Raw genomic sequence first — 18,904 nt, 5'->3', positions numbered from 1 at the left:
TGGAGGGAGAGAACCGATTCAGTCAAGTTGACCTCTGACCTCCACACATGCCCTATGCCATGCGCAAGTGTGCACACATGCATATGTATGCATACATAACATACATAAATGTAAATTTAAAAATAAGAAGAAAACAATCAGCCATGAGTGGTGCACACCTGTAACCTCAGCTGGTGGCAGAGGCAGGTGGACACTCCCACCCCCCATCCCTTCCCCCCACCCTCCCATCCCTTCCCCCCACCTCCCCATCCGTTCTCCCCACCCCCCATCCCTTCCCCCCACCCCTACTCCTGTGAATTTGACGACATCCTGCTCCAGGCCAGCCAGAGCTACACATAACACTTTGTCTCAAAACAAAACAAAAACTAGATAGAGATTTTTTTTTTTCTTTCAAGACAGAGTTTCTCTGTTTAACCCTGGCTGTCCTGAAACTCACTCCATAGACCAGGTTGGCCTCTTACTCAGAGGTCCGCCTGCCTCTGCCACCCAGTGATAGGATTAAAGATATGCCTGGTTCACTATTCATAAGAAAGCATAGGGCACAGAATGTAAGCGCCCCACCCCACACTCTAATTCTAATGAGGCCATCGTGAAGGGTGTTTATTTGCTGCTCTCCTTCTGGCAGATGAGTCAGGAAAGTTGCCTAAGCTCACATCGCCGCCAATGGCTACATCTCACCCCGGTGACCTAGACCCTGCAGGTCCACAGACTGCGAGCAGCACCTCTGGAGTTATACTTATCAACTTGAAAAGCTCTCACATGCTGCCAGCAAGATCTAGAAAGAAAGAAAAGAAAGGGTCCCATAATCTCATTTGCTCTCCCTCTAGAACTGCGTATGGCTCTTTCGTCCAACAAGCCCGGATCTCTTTCCAAGCACTCCTGCGTTCTGGGCCCCTCCCAGCCTTTCCCAGATCTCTAACTGTTGTGGGGAGGTCGTGGAAGCCTTGCCTCTCAAAATGAGATCTGGGAGGGGTGAATTCTGACTCCTTTGATCTTAGACTGATGTTCACAGGGAAGATTAAATTACATGTTCCAGATATGAAACATGGTCATTAGAGCAGGTAATTTGAATGCCCAAACCAAATTACACTAAACACATTGAGTAAATAATGTAGAAACTCCAGGCAAACAGTCCCTAAAGAGTCTCTAAAGAGAGAGAGAAAGAGGAAGGATAGAGAAAAGGATTTTTGTTTTTTTTTTTAAAAAAATATTTATTTATTTATTATGTATACAATATTCTGTCTGTATGCCTGAAGGCCAGAAGAGGGCGCCAGACCTCTTTACAGATGGTTGTGAGCCACCATGTGGTTGCTGGGAATTGAACTCAGGACCTTTGGAAGAGCAGGCAATGCTCTTAACCACTGAGCCATCTCTCCAGCCCCCTTGTGTTTGTTTTGAGACAGATTTTCTTCTCTGGGTAGCCCTGGCTGTCCTAGAACTCACTCTGTGGACCAGGCTAGCCCTAAACTCAGGGATCCACCTGCTTCTGCCTCCTAAATGCTGGGATTAAAGGTGTGCGCCACCACTGCCTGGACTTGAGATGAGGGGAAATTTTAAACTTTTTTTTTTTCAGTGCTGGGGATCCAACCAAGGTCTTGAGCATGCTAAGGAAGTGCTTTATCCTGGAGCTACATCCTCAGGCCTAGAGAGGACATCTCAAGAGTCTTTAAAATAGGTATCAACAAATAACATTACATGAACTTTATTTGAGCCCTGATATTTCTAAAGGTGTATTTCCTGTATATATGGACGTTTTGCCTGATCACCATTTGCATGAAGTATATAAGGGGCATCTGATCCTCTGCAACCAGAGTTACAGTGGGCTGTGAGCCACCATGTAGGTAAGGGGAATTGAACCTGGGTCCTCTGGAAAAACATCTCTTCAGTCCCTGAGCCCTGTCACTGGGTATGATGGCACACATCTATAACCTCTGAACTTGGGAAACTGGGGCTGGAGGACGAAGTTCCATATCAAGGTGAGTTCCAGGCCAGTTTGGGCCAAAAGTGAAAGCCCGGTCTCAAAGAGCAACTGGGGGCTGAGAAATAGCCCGGTCAGTAAAGTACTCATCTCACAAGAGCAAGGGTCTGAGTTCGGATCCCCAGAGCCCATGTAAAAAGCTGAGCGGGAATGGGCAGGAAGGCACAAAAAGCACATACTGTTTAAAAATACCATAAGGGAAGCCAAGTGGAGAGGTGCATGCCTTTAATCTCAGCACTTGGGAGACAGAGGCAGGAGAATCTCTGAGTTTGGGGCCAGCCTGGGCTACACGGTGAGTCTAGGACAGCCAGAGCTACACAGTGAGACCCTGTCTCAAAAAACAACTATATATCATACCATTATAATGTACATACACATAGAGTAAATATAATGTATATTATAATGGTATCATATATAGTTTTTTGGCTTTTTTTTTTTGCGAGACAGGTTTTCTCTGTAGTTTTAGAACCTGTCCTGGAACTCACTCTGTAGACCAGGTTGGCCTTGAACTCACAGAGATCTGCCTGCCTCTGTCTCCTGAGTGCTGGAATTAAAGGTGTGCGCCACCACTGCCCAACTTACAGTTGTTTTTTCATTGATATATATATATATATATATATATACATACATACATACATACACACACTATAGTGGTACCTAACACATTATATGCCATTTACAATTTTTAATAAAAGCTGTAATCTTGGGGTAGTGAGATGGGAGGTGACGACAGATCCCTGAAATCTGATAGGACAGCCAGACCGATCTACACGGTGAGTTGCCTCATACAAAAGGAAGACAACTGAGGACCAACACCCAAGGTTATCCTCTGACCTCCACACATGTCATGTGGTGTGTTCGCTCATACATATTGACGCACATAAAAATAAAAGATCTTAAGACATTTACTAGAACACCGAGTAATTGATAATTTAGCAATAATACTGCTAATATTTGGGGGGCAAAGACAGTAATGTAGTTACAGAAATAGCATCCTTACTGCTTAGGTAGGCATATCCAACTACTGAAGGATTAAAATGATAAGATGGGGTCTGTTTCAAAATAAGAGAGTTCCTGGCATGGTGGCATCTGTACTCCCAGAACTTAAAAATAGCGGCAGTCGGATCAGGAATCCAAAGCCATTGTGGAGTATATAGTGACTTTGAGGCCAGGCTGGGCTACATGAGACCCTGTCTCAAGAAAAACAAACCAAAGAAAACAGAAGACAAAACAAAATAAGTGAGAGCTGGAGCCAGGCATGGAGACACACACCGCTGATTGCAGCCCTTGTGAAGCAGCAGCAGCCTGGTCTACCCAGTAAGTCCCAGGTCACCCAGGACTACATATGAGACCGTGTCTTAGAGAGAGAAGGGGTAGGCAGGAGATCTGGGCCAGAGAGGAGTAGCAAGGGGTGGATGAAGTTTGGCAACTTGATGTTTTTGTGAATGTTTTAAGTTTCCCCTGAAAAGGAAAAGTTTGGGGGCTGGAGAGATGGTTCAGCAGTTAAGAGGACTGGCTGCTCTCCCAAAGGGCCCAGGTTCAATTCCCAGCACCTAAATGGCAGTTCACAGCTGTCTGTAACTCCAATTCTAGGGGACCCGACACCCTCCCTCATACAGACATACATGCAGGCTAAACACCAATGCACTAAAAATAAATTTTAAGAGAAGGGAAAATTGGGGGCTGAAAGGTGAAAGAACGAGACACTCGCTGAAATCGGTGAGTAAGCTAAGAGTAGGCTGGGGAAGTTCTACAAAGCAAATAAGTTAAAGAAGACAAAAGGGTTCTTGCAGCAGCAGCAGCAGCAAAGCTGAGGGCTGCGGGAGTAACACAAAACTGGCTAGGCCACTTTGGCGCTGTGCAATAAGCCAGCCCCTTTCAGCTTTCAATAAGACAGAATGGAGACCGGGAGATTCTGGGGCCCAGGCCTGGTGGGAGGGTCCCAGGGGAGACAGGGAGGCAAAGAGGCAGCACTTGATAGAGGAGACAGTAAGTCACAGAGTGCAAGGCAGAGCCAAGAGATTGCTTTATCCCTGGCCTAACTCTTCCCAGGCCTGGCGACTCTCAGCAAGTCCCTAGTCCCTCTGGGCCGCCAGCTCCCCACCACACAATGGTCTCAACCACTCCCTTCTCACTGAAGATGGAACTAACCGTGGAAAGCTGCACCTGTGGTTTGTGTATGAGTGAGCTAGGCTGGCCATATTGGGTACTAATTTCGCTCCTGATCCAGCAGATCCCAAGAGAAACTGAGAGCCTAATGAGACCCTGCCTGGGTGGCTGGCACAGCAGAGATGGAAAGGGTGGGCCTGGAAACTTGGCCAGCCTCCTACTTCTGGGGTAACCCCAGCTTAGCTCCACCACCAAGGTTTGACTGAGGGCCCCTGGAAAACTGAGCCGGGGCACCTCCGTCGTGTGAGTGCCTGCTGTCCTCTAGGCACAATCTAGGAATAGAGGATGAGACTGTCCCTCCATCTTGGGTGTAAAGACAGAACATCTGGGGAGGGAGGATGAGTCTCTCCCTGTCTCTGGTGCTTGCAGCTTAGGTAAAGACCAAACACCAGTGAGGAGGTGCCTGCTGAGGGCTTAGGATGCTTGGCAAACTCAGGGTCAGAGCACAGAGCAGCCCTGGACCCTCCCAGGGAAAGGGATGCCTCTTGAGACCCCGAAATGAGAAGCCACAGGCCGAGCAAAGTAGGAGAAGATGATTCTATGGAGGGTGGGGCACCCCTGCCAGGTACACCTGAGCAACAGCCTGAGGTTCCCAGCACTCACAGGACCAGGGAGGGAGCGTGAGCAGTCAGGCCCCAGAGCTGAGTCTCGGGATGTACAGTGAAGATCGCTGGGAGGATGCACTGAACAAGCATGTCCCTCACTGCAAGCCAGCCTTTATTCCCAGCACCGAGGCTACTCTGTATCTCCTACCGAGTCCTTTCACCAAATGCAAGTTTTATAGATGAGGAAACTATGGTCAAGCTGGAAGTTATGGCATGTGCCCAAAGAAGGGCTAGATTCCAGGCAGACAGGCAGATTCAGGGGCCAAGCTTTACCAAATACCTGGGTTTTACCCTACAAATCATGGCGTGCCTAGAGGGCAGCTGCAGCCCACGTCCAGGTAGGAGACTGGGAGGTCAGCCGTGTCCCTGGGGCAGTACAGGGTGACAGGAGTACAGCCAGCGCTGGCCTGGAGCAGATTACCCAACAGGAAGGACGCAAATTCCAAACTAGCTCCAGAGCCTGCACCACTGTAAAACTGCCTGCTGCCCCACTTGAGGGTTGCTGGCTTGGGGCACGGCCTCGCAGGCTCCATCACGGTGTAGGTCGCCATTAGCCTCCCGGTTTCACAGAGCACGGAGGGAGACAGTGAGCTCAAGGTCTCTTGCTTCCCTGCGCCAGCAAACCATGAGGCAAACCCAAGGGGCAAGAATGCCTGCCATCTTTCTTTTTCTCTTCTTCCTTCCATCTCCTTTTGTGGGGGTGGGAGGAAGGCCTTTTGTAGCTTAGGGGTGACCTTGAACTTTACCTCCAGATCAAACCCAGGTTTCATGCATGGGAGGAAAGGACCTACTGGGCCTTCCTCTCTAGCCCTCTCCACTATCCTCCCCTTCAGGTCCTCCCCTTCTCGCTGTCTCTTTTGAGTCAGAGTCTTTCTTACTCTAGAACCCAGACTAGCTGCACACTCATAGCAATCCTCCTGCCTCAGCCCTTCACATTCTGCGATTATAAGCATGCGCCACCATACCCCCACAGTTGATTTCCTGATCATCTTTTCTAAAGAGCATCAACTCCTCTATCAGAGACGTCTTCAGGGGCAACACAGGAGCGCAGAGTGACCAGCCTCCCAAAACACATACATATTCAACACTGCATGACCCAGTGACTCGGACTAGAGGCTGGAGGGGTGGGGTGAGGTGCTGAGGTTCTGGCCTGCCCCTCTGTATACCCCGAGAAAGCTCCTTCTCCTCCTGAACTTCAGTTTCCTCATCTACAGTTTAGATCTGACAGGTGGGAGTTCTCAAGCCCACTCCAAGGGATGCCTGGAACTCAGAGCTGAGATCACGATGCCCTGCAAGGCTGCTCCAGACTGGCCAGCCTCAGACACACATGCCCACCAGGGACTTCACCCAGTGTCCCTGTGTCCTGGGCCTGAGTGTCCTGCTGAGCAGTCAGAAGGTACTCGAGGAGAGCGGGGTCCAACCCCCTGCCTCGCACAGCCCTATGGGAGCCAGGCCTGGCCGGTAGAGTGGTTTTGCCCAGTCTCCCCCATGCCTGGGCCTCCCACTTCAGAGCCCCTCATCTGGAATGAAGAAGCTGGGCGGTGACAGGGAAGACTCCTGCTGGCTCTGCCATTTATTATTTCAGGATTCTGGTTGCCTTCCTTCCTGCAAGAACGGAGCCTGGAGCCCCAGCCGGCTGCCGTGTGCCCCTGTGCACCCCAGGTGGGGCCTCTGTGGATGGTTCCCAGCCTGGGCAGCCGGCCAGCCTGGCCAGCTCAGTCCCTCCACTGCCCCTTGAGGGGTAGCTGGAGGCGGAGAGGAAGAGGGGCTGCAGGAAGGGAGCCACACCCTCCCCCACAAGGAGGCCTCAACAAACCCCAAGTTTCCTGGCTGGGATTTTCCTCAGGAGACTTCTCGGCAGCGATGAGCTAAGAGAGCAAGAACTTTGCTGGACCGATGGCTGAAGATTCCCGAAGATTCCCAGCCGACCCCTGGCTGCCAGCCCTGGATTCCACCCAGCCGAGAGAGAAAGCCTGGCCTGCTGGACAGAAAAGCAAGAGATCTGGAGCCTGGAGCCCTCTGGCCTCGACTGGTAGCCAGGACAACACCCACCGCCCGCTCTTCACCATGAGCCCCTCTGGCACCAGCTATGAAGCCCCTGGCAATTTCCTGACCATGCTGAGCTGTATCCAGTCACCTCAGCTGCTCCCTCTGCCTGGAGGACTCTTCCTCCTTCTGGAAGCAATCATCCTTCCTGAGTCAGGAGGAGGGTCACCCCAATGCCCACCACGGCAGAACTAACCTGCCCGGCTTTGGCCATTCAGTGCCAGCTACAGGCTCCTATCAGGGCCCTTACCATCCTGTGTTCATACATGTGACCTTGGGGGTGAGACTGGACACCTGTGGAAGGGAGTGTGTGCACTGGTGGAGGCCAGGGAAGGGCACCGGATGCCCCGGTTCTCTCACTCTTTGCCATATTCCTTTGAGACAGGGCCTCTCACTGAACCTGGAGGGAGGCTGGTAGCCAGTAAGTCTGGGCAAGGTCCCTGTCTCTGATTCCTGCAGTGCTGCCTGACAGGCACTGGAGTGACCACGCTCAGCTTTTTATATGGCCTCTGGGATTCGAACTTGGGTCCTCACGCTTGTGCAGCAAACGCTCTTACCCACTGAGCCATCTTTCTAGCCCCCTCCATTGCTTTCGTATATGCATCACCTACCATAGGGATGTCCATTAATACTTATGGAATAAATGAGTGATTGAATTAATTAGTTAGTTAGTTAACATTATCAAGGCCCCATAGGAACACACAAAGGCAGCAGGGACTGAGAACTCCAACTGTGACAGTATGATGTCCAAGTTCAGGGTCCAGTCCTCTTAGCTGTGTGATGTGACCTCTCTGAGCCTCCATTTCCCCTGTTGTCAAGTGAGATAATAATGGTCCTTCTCTCGGGGCACTGAACCCCTTCAGCATTTAAGCAACTGCCCTGGGGTGTTGTCCATAGGGAGGGTTTCCTAACGGCTATCATTGTCCAGTAGCTGCTTTTTCAATATCCCCAGGCTGCCCTGGAAAACCACCTAGAGCCCTAAATGAAACAAAACAAAAACAACAGCAAAACAAGCAAACGCTGGAGCCTCCCTTGAGGCTCCGAAGACCCTGGGGACAGCGTGAGGAGCCAGGCATCCCCAGCAGAGCGAGCAGGAGCTCAGCTCTGGGCCAGCTTCCCAGGTGCAGATCCTGGCTCTGCCACTTCCTGCTGGTAGAGTAGCCAGATTTAGCAAAGATAAATAAATCCACAACACTCCGCTGGATCCCCATGGCAGACAACTGATGAGCAACTTGGCGGGGTGAAGTACGGCTCAGGTACTGCAAGGACATCCTGCATGTTACCTGGCAACACGCTTGCTAGGGTACTTTATCCCCCCCACCCCCAGCTCTAGGTTCCTTCCATGGGGAATCACACAAGTGAGTCCGTGGACAACACTTTCCACACCGCCTGATCTGTCTGCTAAGCCAGGCAACGGGACAGGCTTTAGAAGTGCAATGCTAACTGTAAGAAGCCAGACAGAAGGACACATACTATAGGGGTCCATCTTTGAAAAACATCCAAGACAGGCGAATCTGGAAACACAAAGTGACCGGGGTAGGGGTAGGGATGATCACTACTCAGTACAGGGCTCCTTACTGGGGCGATGTGCTCGAGAATTAAATAGTGGTGATGTCTGTACAACACTGAATTTACTGAAGATTACAAAATTATAGGCTTTAAAATGGAGAAACAGCCTAATGGTAGAGTGTCTGCCTAACGTGTAAGGTCTTCATTCAACCTTCCAGTACTATACAGAATAAAGAATGAATAAATAAGTACTTTTAAAATTATGAGTATGTGCACATGAGTGCAGCTGTCAGCAGTCGTGAGACCCTTGATGTGGGTGCTGGGAACCAAATGCAGGTTCCTTTGGAAGAACAGTACATATTCTCTCTCTCTCTTCCAGTTTTTCCAGACAGGGTTCCCCTGGATCGCCCTGACTGCCCTGGAGTTCTCTTTGTAGACCAGGCTGGCCTCGAACTCAGAGAGCCGTGTGCCTCTGCCTCTTGAGAGCTGGGGTCAGAGCTATGTGCCACCACTGTCCGGCTGCAGCACACTCTTTTAACTCTCCATCCCCTTAAGACATAATTTTTGAAGTGGAGATGTATGTAGCTCAGTGGTAAACTATTAGTGCAAAGAACGTGCAAGACCCTGAGTCCAGTTCTCAGCAGAAAAGATAGAAAGAGGGAGAGAAAAGAAGAGAAGAAAGCAGAGGGAGGGAGGGAAAGAGGGAAAGTTTAAAATGGTGAATTTTACGTAATGTAAATTTTTATCACCTCTTTAGATAAAAACTACCTAGCAGCACCACCGAGACTGTAATAGGCAGCCAGGCCTGAAAGAGGTGAACGGGAGAGCAGAGGAAGATCTCTCCTCTTTAAAACCAGGCTCCAGGGGCTGGAGAGATGGCTCAGTGGTTAAGAGCATTGCCTGCTCTTCCAAAGGCTCTGAGTTCAATTCCCAGCAACCACATGGTGGCTCACAACCATCTGTAATGAGGTCTGGTGCCCTTTTCTGGCCTGCAGACATACATACAGATAGACTATTGTATACATAACATAATAAATAAATATTTTTTAAAAAATTAAAACCAGGCTCCAGAGAATTGGGCGCTGTGGTGCACACCTTTAATCCCAGCACTCAGGAGGCAGAGACGGGAGGATCTCTATGAGTTTGAGGCCAGCCTGGTCTACAGAGCGAGTTCCAGGACAGTCAGAGCTACACAGAGAAACCCTGTCGCAAAAAAACAAAAACAAAAACAAGGCTCCAAGCCAGGCCGGGCAGTGCATACCTATCATCCCAGCACCTGAGAGGCCAAAGCAGGGAGACCATTACAAGTCCACAGCCAGCCTGGGCTACAAATAAAGACCCTGTCTCAATAAGTCTAATAGAAAGATGGTAACAAACCAACAGGTTCAGAATTTCATTCACTGTCTTCTAAATCACGGAGCACTTTCTGACCTGGCACCGGGTCAGCATGGACTCACGGCAACCGCCTCATGCCTGGTGCAGACATCTTTACGTGTCTGTATGCGCCAGGTCTGTGATGGAATATGCTGGAATCCTCTCTGACTTACACATGGGGAGCCAGATTCTGAAAGGGAAAGCTATTTGTCTGGGTCACGCAGCCAATAGCAATTCAAAGCCAGTCTGACCTCACTGACTGCTTGCTACTGAACAGCCAATACCAATTCAAAACCAGTCTGACCTCACCGACTGCTTGCTACTGAACTCAGCCAGGCAAATGAATACTGGCCATCACAGGTTGACCATGCTTTCAAGGAGGGAGTCCTTCCCCTACCAGATGGAGACCTCTATGACCTCAGAAACTGCCTTTGTACCCACGGGTGTTCTGCAAATACAGTTGAACGGGTCACTAACCTCTAGTAGGCATTCAAAGCTTTCTGATCTACTTGCACATTGACTCCTCAGCCATCTGGAGAATTTCCAAGCGGCTCAGGTCTCGTCCCTGGGAGACTCTGATTCCATAGGGTCAAGGTGGAGCCCAAGGTATCAGAGGTTCTTCAAGCTCCTGTAAGGTGTAGAAATAGCATACAGGAACCTTAAACAGCTGCTACTAGACCAGCCAGCTCAGTCCTCCAAAGAGCCTCTGGTGACTGGTGAGGCTGACATGGCATTCCTGGGGCCTGCCCTGAAGCCAGAGAAACCCTGTACACTCTCCTGAAAACACCAGGCCTCTTAAAGGAACGACGTAGTTCAGGTGGTAGAGAGATTGCCTGGCAACCGTGAAGCTCTGGGTTTAATCCCTAACACTGTACAAACTGGACGGAACATGCCTGCAGTCCCAGCACCTAGAGGTTGAAAGGCAGGAAGACCAGGAGTTCACAAAGTTATCCTCAGCTCCATAGCAAGCTCAAGGTCAGCCTGAGCTACAGAAGATTCTGTCTCAGGAAAAAAACATAGCAAAGGCTGGGGAGACGGCTCAGTCAGTAAGGCGCTTGCCACGCACATGCATGAGGACCTGAATCCTGATCCCCGGCGCTCACAGAAATAGCCAGGCTCACAGCACTTCTGTAAGTCCAGCACTGTGAGGAAGAGAAAGGCAAATCCCTGGAGGTCACTGGCCAGGAAGCAATGAAAGACCCTATCTCAAAACACAAAGGGCAAGAGCAATTAAGCGAAGCTGTCTGAGGTAAGTCTCCCACATGCATATATACAAGCTCACCAGCAAACACATTCACACACCCACACCAACATATGCCACCTACTCACCATCCCACTCACCACCCTAACACACATCACACACGTGCATGCATGCACACACATGTGCGCGCGTGCTAAAATTTAAAACATTAACAGCAAACTAGGTGATCAAACTGCCTTTGAGAGTGCTTCTTCCTAGCCGGGCGGTGGTGGCGCAGGCCTTTAATCCCAGAACTCGGGAGGCAGAGGTAGGCGGCGGAGCTCTGGGAGTTTGAGGCCAGCCTGGTCTACAAGAGCTAGTTCCAGGAGAAAGTGCTTCTTCCTTCCAAAGTTTCAGTTTCTATTCCAGATCTGCCTTGTCACTCCAATGGCCAGAAACAGCTGGCATCAGTTAAGAAAGACACACACTTAAGGCTGAACTGTGTGTAGGAAGACAGACTTTGAGACCAGGCTGAGGCTGACCCTCACTCCAGACAGGGACGGCTGGGAGGGGCAGGGCTGGGCTCCCAGGTCTTCTATTCAAAGTAGTGGATAAATCACCCATAGCCTGTCCACATCTCTCCAGCAGACAGAACAGGACTCCAACCCTGTTCACACACTTGCTGCTGACCTCCGCAGTGCCGAAACCATTGGTGGTTTTGCTGTCTGCTTATTTTGCTACAGAGGCACCCTGGAGCTGGCCACCCCTCCCTCCTCCAAACAATCTCGTGGTTCTGAGGTCCTGCAGTCTCCAGATCTCTCCCTACTTCCTTGGAAGCTCCTTTCGGTCTCCTCCATTCTTCTGGGTCTACTTTATTCACTTCTGCTAGCTCTCCAGACTCCAGCTCCCCAGAGCAAGGGCCTGGACTCCCGCATTCCTCTCCCAGCGGTGATCTCACCACCAGGATGGATGTAATGAGATGCATAGATTCAGGGACTTTTGGAGTACCGGGTTATAGACTGCCAGACACCCTACACACTGGTAAACCTGTGCCAGGGACATCTGACATCATGACACAAGTCTTAGCAGGCCACGTCTCATAAAAGCCAAAGAGGCCGAATTCTTGCTTTTCTAGGCTCCCCTGAACCTAGGCGCAGTTAATAAGAGACTCTCATTGTGGGCCTGAACCAGGAGAACACAACACGGAAAGTCCACTGTAGCGCTGATAAGCAACAGTAATGACAGTATCCTAGGAACAGTGGCACCTCAAGCTGTGGCATTTAGTGCGTGGGGCAATGTCCTGCCAACTTGGCTCTGTGATGTCATTTTGGCTGACCTCTTGCCTGCTGCTCATCCCCAGTTCTCTAGCTTGGGGAACTTCTGGAAATTACTGAGTTTCCCATCAAGTGAGTTCCTATTCTGTTTAAAAGAGCCTGAGACATAAGAGATCAGCTCGTCTCTGCCTCTGGAGGGTGCTAGGACTAGAGACATGAGCCACCACTGCCCAGCTTCCCCTCCTTAGCTTTTGAGACAGGATCTCACTGAACCTGAAGTTCACTGGCTGTCCAGCAAACCCCAGGAACCCTCCTGTCTCTCCCTCCCCAGCCCTGGGACTACAGGCATGCACTGGCAGGCATGGTATCCAAATTCGGGATACCATTGCTGCTTGTGCAGCAAGTACTTTACCCACGGAGCCATCTCCCCAGTCCCCTGACTTGTTGATATAGGTCTCTGTGTGCCTCGTTTTGTTGACACAGGGACTGATTCTGTAGTCGAGGCTGGCCTCTTAACTAGCTATGTAAAACAGGCTGGCCTTAAAAGTTATGGTCTTACTGTCTCTGCCCCACGAGTGTTAAGTAAGCAAGACTTGTCTCAAAAAAACAAAATAAGTTGGGTGTGGCGGCGCACGCCTCTAGTTTCAGCACTTGGGAGGCAGAGGCAGGCAGATCTCTGAGTTCGAGGCCAGCTTGGTCTACAGAGCAAGTTCCAGGATAACCAGGGCTACACAGAGAAACCCTGTCTCAGAAACAACAACAGCAACTCCAGCTAGGTAATGGTGGTACACTCTAATCCCAGCACCCGGGAGGCAGAGGCAAGTGGATCTCTGTGGGTTCAAGAACCAGGGCTACATAAATGAGATCCTGTCTTAAAATAATAATAATAATAAATAACGATGGCAACAATAATAATAAAAGTCACACACACACACACACACACACACACTATAGCAAAATATAAGCTACTAGCATTGCCTGCAAGCTTCCCTGGGACCTGCCCCTACCTACCCTCCTAACTCATCTGGAAGGCAATGACCCCACACTAGGCTTCTTCCTCCTTCGGCCTCTTTTCAATGCCACACACTCTTCAGGTCCTTTACTGCCAAAGGGCCTCTGCTGAAGCTGCTCCCTCCAACTGCAACAACCCCAGACCATTATTCTCTTCTTAGGTTTCATGTTTTATTTATTTGCTACTCAGCCAATCGTTTCTAGGTATCCGCTGTAGTGCTACGAAGGGGTCTGGATGTCGAGGTCTCAGTAGAGGACTGTTTGGTACACACAACACCCTAAATTCAAACGCTGGCCACACTGAAAACAGCAAAACTGGGACTATAATACCAAACTTAAGAGTCTAGTCTCCAGGAGGAGAAAACATATTCTATAAAGAAACCAGATGTTGCCAGATGGTGGTGGCATCTTTAATCCCAGTGCATAGGGGCCAGGGGCAGGTGGACCTCTGTGAGTTCAAGGCCAACTTGGTCTACAAGCGAGTTCAAACCCTGTCTCAAAAAACCAATCAAACAAACAAACAAAAAACCCACCCAAATATTAATGAAATAGTTATATAAATAAGTATAAATTTTAGCCAAGCAGTAGGGGTACATGCTTTTTATCCCCAGCACTTGAAAGGCAGAGGAGGCAGGTAGATCTCTGTAAGTTTGAGGCCAGCCTGGTCTACAGAGCTAGTCCTAGGACAGCTAGGGCTACACAGAAAAATTCTGTGTTAAAAAAAAAAACATAAAACAAAATAAAAAACCAAACAAAATAAATATAAGTTTTATGTGTGGGACCTGGGAAATATAAGAAAGCTGAGCAGTCAAGCCAGCTGGAGGTCACCACAGTGTTCTAGGGGACAGCTGATAGGTGTGGACCAGGAAGCAATAAGGAAAAGCAGGCAGACTGCAGACACAGAGCAGGTAAAATTCACGGCCCTTGGTGAAATGAGCCTCCCAGCTTGTGCACAGAACTTGGCGGCCAGCCTGAGGAGTTGTGAGTGTGGTCTAAGGAAAACCACTGCAAAACCGCTGGACATGAGAGTCTGGACTGGGTGAGTCACTGAGGGGCCGGAGGTGACTGAAGTCATGAGCTAGACAGTCCGGAGAGACAGCAGGAAGAGAGATGGTGACCCAGGGCCCAGCCTTAAGGAAGGCCTGGATAAGGGGATCAACTTCCTGCCACCTGCTACCATATGCAATTGCTGCTGAATTTGCTCATCTGTTCCCTGGCCGACTTTTCCAGAAGAGACTGCGCCTAAGGCAGAGACTGTGTCTCTCTTGTGGAGAGAAGGGCTTTCCCAGCACCTACTACCCAGCCTTGGTAAGGCTGCCTCCTCTAGTACTTGGTCAAGGATTTTTGATCCCCTATGCCCAGCACAAAGTCCGAGATGCTAAGCATCCCTAAACATTCCAATGGGATAATATGTAACTGTTTTAAACAGGAGGCTCCTGGCAGCATGGGCCTCTCCGCAGAGGCCAGACTACACCAAATAGAGAGAAGCTTCGTGAACGTTCCTGGGAGGAGTCTCTGGACCCTGTCCTCCTCCTTTAAGAAGTGTCCTCCTCCCCCAGGACGAAACTGTGGCCATGTTTACCCTGCCTGAGTCTATCCCTCAGTGACCTCTGTTGATGAAACGAGGGGTGGAGACCCAGCTTCTGTAATCAGTCCAAAAGCTGGGCTGGGCTGCCAGGAACTTGGAAGTGGGACATGAGAGACTGGCTGGGTTACCTTTAGACACTGGACCAGTGAGGTCATGTGACCGTGTGGGGCCTATGTAATGAGAAGGGAACAGAAGCGCTAATCACTGCTACTCGAACTTAGATGGAGCAGCTGCCTGAGCCCCTGACTCCTCCCAAGCCTCAGCTCCCAGACCACAAGGCATCTACCCGGCCTCGCTGTTCAGTTCCAAGAAGCACCTCTAATACTTTAAAACAAGCTTCCTTTCCACAGAAACAGGCTAGAAGGGGGGGGGTGGATGAGGAGTTATGAATTTCAGGCTAGCCTTGGCTAGACCCTGTCTCAAAATAAACACATGTACACGCACACACACACACACACCAAGGAAAAGGTAATTTTGACTCCATCAGAATTTCAATTATGCACTGTAAGACATGATAGAGATTTTAGGCAAACATTCTCCTAGCCATGACCCTTCCCCCATCTATCAGCTCTGAAGACAAACATGGGGAGCATGCACATGTCCACAGAGACTGCCTCTTGCTGAGCGCAGGTCAAAATGGTCTCCTGGCTTCTCGATCTGCTTCCTTTCAGCCAGTCCCTGAATTCACTCTTGTTCTCCGCTAACCTGGGTTCATCTCTATCTACCTGGAAGTAGAACTTCCTCCAGGAAGTTCCCATGTTGCTCTGATCCTCACTGGCTCACCCCCTAGTCGCTCCTTTAGCCTCTGACAACACTGTATCTTTTGCTGGACACTCAGGATAGCTCCTGGCATTCCTGCTTATTACCCTAATACGTGCTGCGTGTCCCCATCCAATCAGCAAACCAAAGAAGGATCACTACGTCCTCAGTGCCCAGTAGAGAAATCACAGGGAGAACCATACAAAAACAGCAGCCAGCCGGACCTGCCGTGACACACATGGCAACTGCCTTATTTTCCCTGCGAAAATCAACAGGATGATGGCTGCATGAGGGTCAAGGATGGAAGGGGCCATCTGATGCAGGGATTATTTCAATACTCCCTCATGTCGCACAGAGATTCACAGGGAAAAACAAATCACCTTTAACAATCCAGTGAGGTTGAGCAGAGAGGAATTAGGAGACTCGGTTTCAAGATGAAATAATTGAGGTTTGGAGACGGTCTAGAGGGAGACCAGGCAGGTGAATGTTGCAAGGAGAGAGTAGGACCAGAGGTTAAGACAATGAGGGAGGAACGCCAGCTGCCCCCACTCCCTTGCTCTGGGAGCTCAGGCAGTGTCTGGTCCTCTTGGTGGTATCTGTTTCTCCATCTCAAATGAGAGGAATTCTAGCTGACTTCTCTCTCACAGGGTCCTCCAGCCCGCACCCTCTTGGCTCCTATGACCTGTCCCAGGGTCCTTCCCAGTAGGATTGACAAAAAAAAAAAAAAAAAAAAAAAAAAAAAAGGCTTGCAATTCTAGGACAGAGTCCCGAGTTACTTCCAGGAAACCGCCTAGACCTAAAAGTCTTGATTTAAGAAGCAACAGGAGAAGCAAGCCTGGAGTGAGGTTAGTCATGCCCGGTACTGGAGGAAGAAAAAAAAAAGTATCAAACTGCATGTAAGCATAGCATAATAACAGAGAGGCATGACCACAAAACCAACCAGAAAACTCCAGCAAAATCTAATTCGAAAGTCAGACTCCTAACTTCTGGGACACTGGAAAGCTGAGGAGAAAAGCTGTGCTTGGGAACCTCAAGTCTTTCTGCTGCACAAACAATAAACAAAACAAAAGCTGGCAAGTGCTAGGATCTGGAGGCAAAAAAAGGTTGGCTTTTGTCTCCCCTTCGCTGGGGCAAATCTGAGCCCCCACCAGAGCCCACTGGATTTCCAGACCCAGTGCTGAGACAGTCAGGAGGGTCAGCTGCACAGGTACACAGTCTGAGCAGTCCCTTCGCCTCTGACTCAACACTCTAGTGGAGAAGAGGAAGACAGGTAAAATCCCTGAAGACGTCTCGAAATGTGGAGGAGGCACTCCTGAAGACAAGGCTAAGGCTACAGGGTAGCATTTCCCTCGGAACAGCCAGTAAGACACCCCTATTTGTGGTAATGCTTCTGCTCAAGCGATCTTAGCCTCACTGGCTCTCATTTTCATAAATACATGTACTCTTGACCCAGGTATGGTGTGCACCCCTGTAACACCAGCTCTGGAAAGGCCACGGCAGGAGGATCACAGGCTTGAGGCCAGCTTGGACTATCTAGTGAGACGGTCTTAAACAGCAACAAAAACCAAGTATTCCTACTGTGTGCACAAGAAATGAAGCTCCAAGAGATCTGGTCACTTCCTAAAGAGATGTCAATGACCTTGACAGTAATGTTCCTGTCTCTGCACAGCTCTAAGAGGTAAACAATTAGCCCCACTTTACAGGCCAGGTCACATGACCGGTCCCACCCATCTTGCAAACTGCAGGGCCAGGGTCTGAACACAGGTTAGCATCGCTTGAAATTGACAGTCTGTACAATTCTCTGCCTTCCTTACCAAAGAGGAAAGAGTCGAGACAGTGGTCCAGCCAGACCCGGGAAAGGAAGAAGGGAGATTTCCTAAGACCTCAGCTCTGACTACTTCCGTGTAGCTTTGTGTCTGCCACACAGAAGGGGCGGCATACTTATAGTGAAGGGTTGGGGGTCCAGAGTACCGCTGAAGTCCAAGATGCCACCCCAGTTTGGAGCATCCTCACAGCTGTGGCACATTATCCTCCGCTGGCTGCAGAGCACACTGTCTGCTCCAGCATATTCCTTACGGGTGCAAAGCTGATGAGAGTTCAGAGAAGAGGAACGAACTCCAGTGAGCATGGGAATGGGGTGGGGCAGCCCACAAGGGCGAAAGAAAGGGCCTGGGACACTCTGCCTGGAAACACAAAGAGGAGAAGGGAGGGGAGAGGAGTCTATAAACTTGCCGGCGACAGCCAAGGTGAACCCCGGCTCCTGGCGCCTTCCCATTCGCATTCATTCCACAAGGCGAGCCAAGTCTCAGAACAAGCAGCCAAGAGGAGGGGGCCACCTCTCTCCTAAAGTCAGGGAGAGGTAGTTTCAGGACTGAGCCTGCTTCTCGGAAAGGGACTGACCTGGGGGACGGCATATTTGTGGGACTCCAAAAACGAAAACACAGAGCTGTAAGCAAATGAGCGAATACACATATGATATGATGGGCAGGTGGCCCAAAGTATTTGAGAGATATGCCCCGACATGTAGGAGTCTCTGTCGAGGTGACCCTCTGGTCCTCTCTTCCAGGTTCCTCCGTGAGGAGGCAGATGTTTGAGATGAGCTAGGTTCCCACAGATCTAAGAGGGGCGAGTTTCTGGAGCGCCGCAAAGAGCCATCGTAGCTCCGAGCACTCCGGCAAAGGTCAAACCCAGGCCCCGAATTGACGTGAGCTCCCTCCCGCCTGGGCCCCTCACCTCCTCCCGTGCCAGAGCCGCCCCCCGGCACCGGGGCATCTTGGCCGCGAAAGCGGCTGCCCCGGTTGGGGAGCTGAGGTCCTCCGCGGTGACGGCCAGGAACTCCGCTACACTGAGCTGCTCGGGCATGGCGGGCGCGGGGCGGAGACGCCGAAGCTGCCTGAGCCGGGCGCGGGGGACGCTGCACTTAACCGCGCTGGGCTGGCTGCACCGCGCAGGGCCGGCCCCCACTACCCGCAGCGTCCCGGTCCTGGCCTCCTCACGCCCTGCCCCCTGGCCCGCCCCGCCCCGCCCCTAACTTCCCTGCCACGCCCCGTTCCCCTAGCCTTCCCCTTCGGCCACGCCCCTGACCCTCTCGTCTAACTCCCTAGCCGCGCGCCCGACTGCCTAGGCTAACTCCTTGGTCCTGACTCAGTTCCTCACCCTAACTCCATGACCACGCCCCCATGCGCTTCTCTAACTCTCCGGCCACACCCCAGCCGCGCCCCTAGCTCCCTGGCCACGCCCTAGTCCCCGCGTCGGCCCCACTCGGCCCTGTCTCTATGACCTACAGTGGGGGAGCGCTTTCCCGGGACCCGACTCTCAACTCCCAGGCCCCGCCCCGGACCGGCTTCCCTTACTTCTTAGCCACGCCCACAAGGACTACCAGCCTCTGAGAGCTGCACGCATGCCCGCAGC

General features: G+C 50.9%; 1 protein-coding gene across 1 annotated transcript in view; it reads right to left on the bottom strand.

The window, feature by feature from the left end:
- Positions 1-18,468, bottom strand: part of Asap3 (ArfGAP with SH3 domain, ankyrin repeat and PH domain 3) — a 42,213-nt gene extending 23,745 nt beyond the window's left edge. Inside the window, exon 1 of the mRNA XM_075945601.1 lies at positions 18,227-18,468. Within this exon, the coding sequence (XP_075801716.1) occupies positions 18,227-18,355 (129 nt within the window). The 5' untranslated portion in view covers positions 18,356-18,468. The remainder of the gene's footprint in view (positions 1-18,226) is intronic.
- Positions 18,469-18,904: the final 436 nt, after the last annotated feature.

The sequence above is a fragment of the Microtus pennsylvanicus genome, chromosome 13 (assembly GCF_037038515.1).
Source record: "Microtus pennsylvanicus isolate mMicPen1 chromosome 13, mMicPen1.hap1, whole genome shotgun sequence".
In the NCBI taxonomy this organism is placed as follows: Eukaryota; Metazoa; Chordata; class Mammalia; order Rodentia; family Cricetidae; genus Microtus; species Microtus pennsylvanicus.
This window is presented reverse-complemented; position numbering and strand designations above follow the sequence as displayed.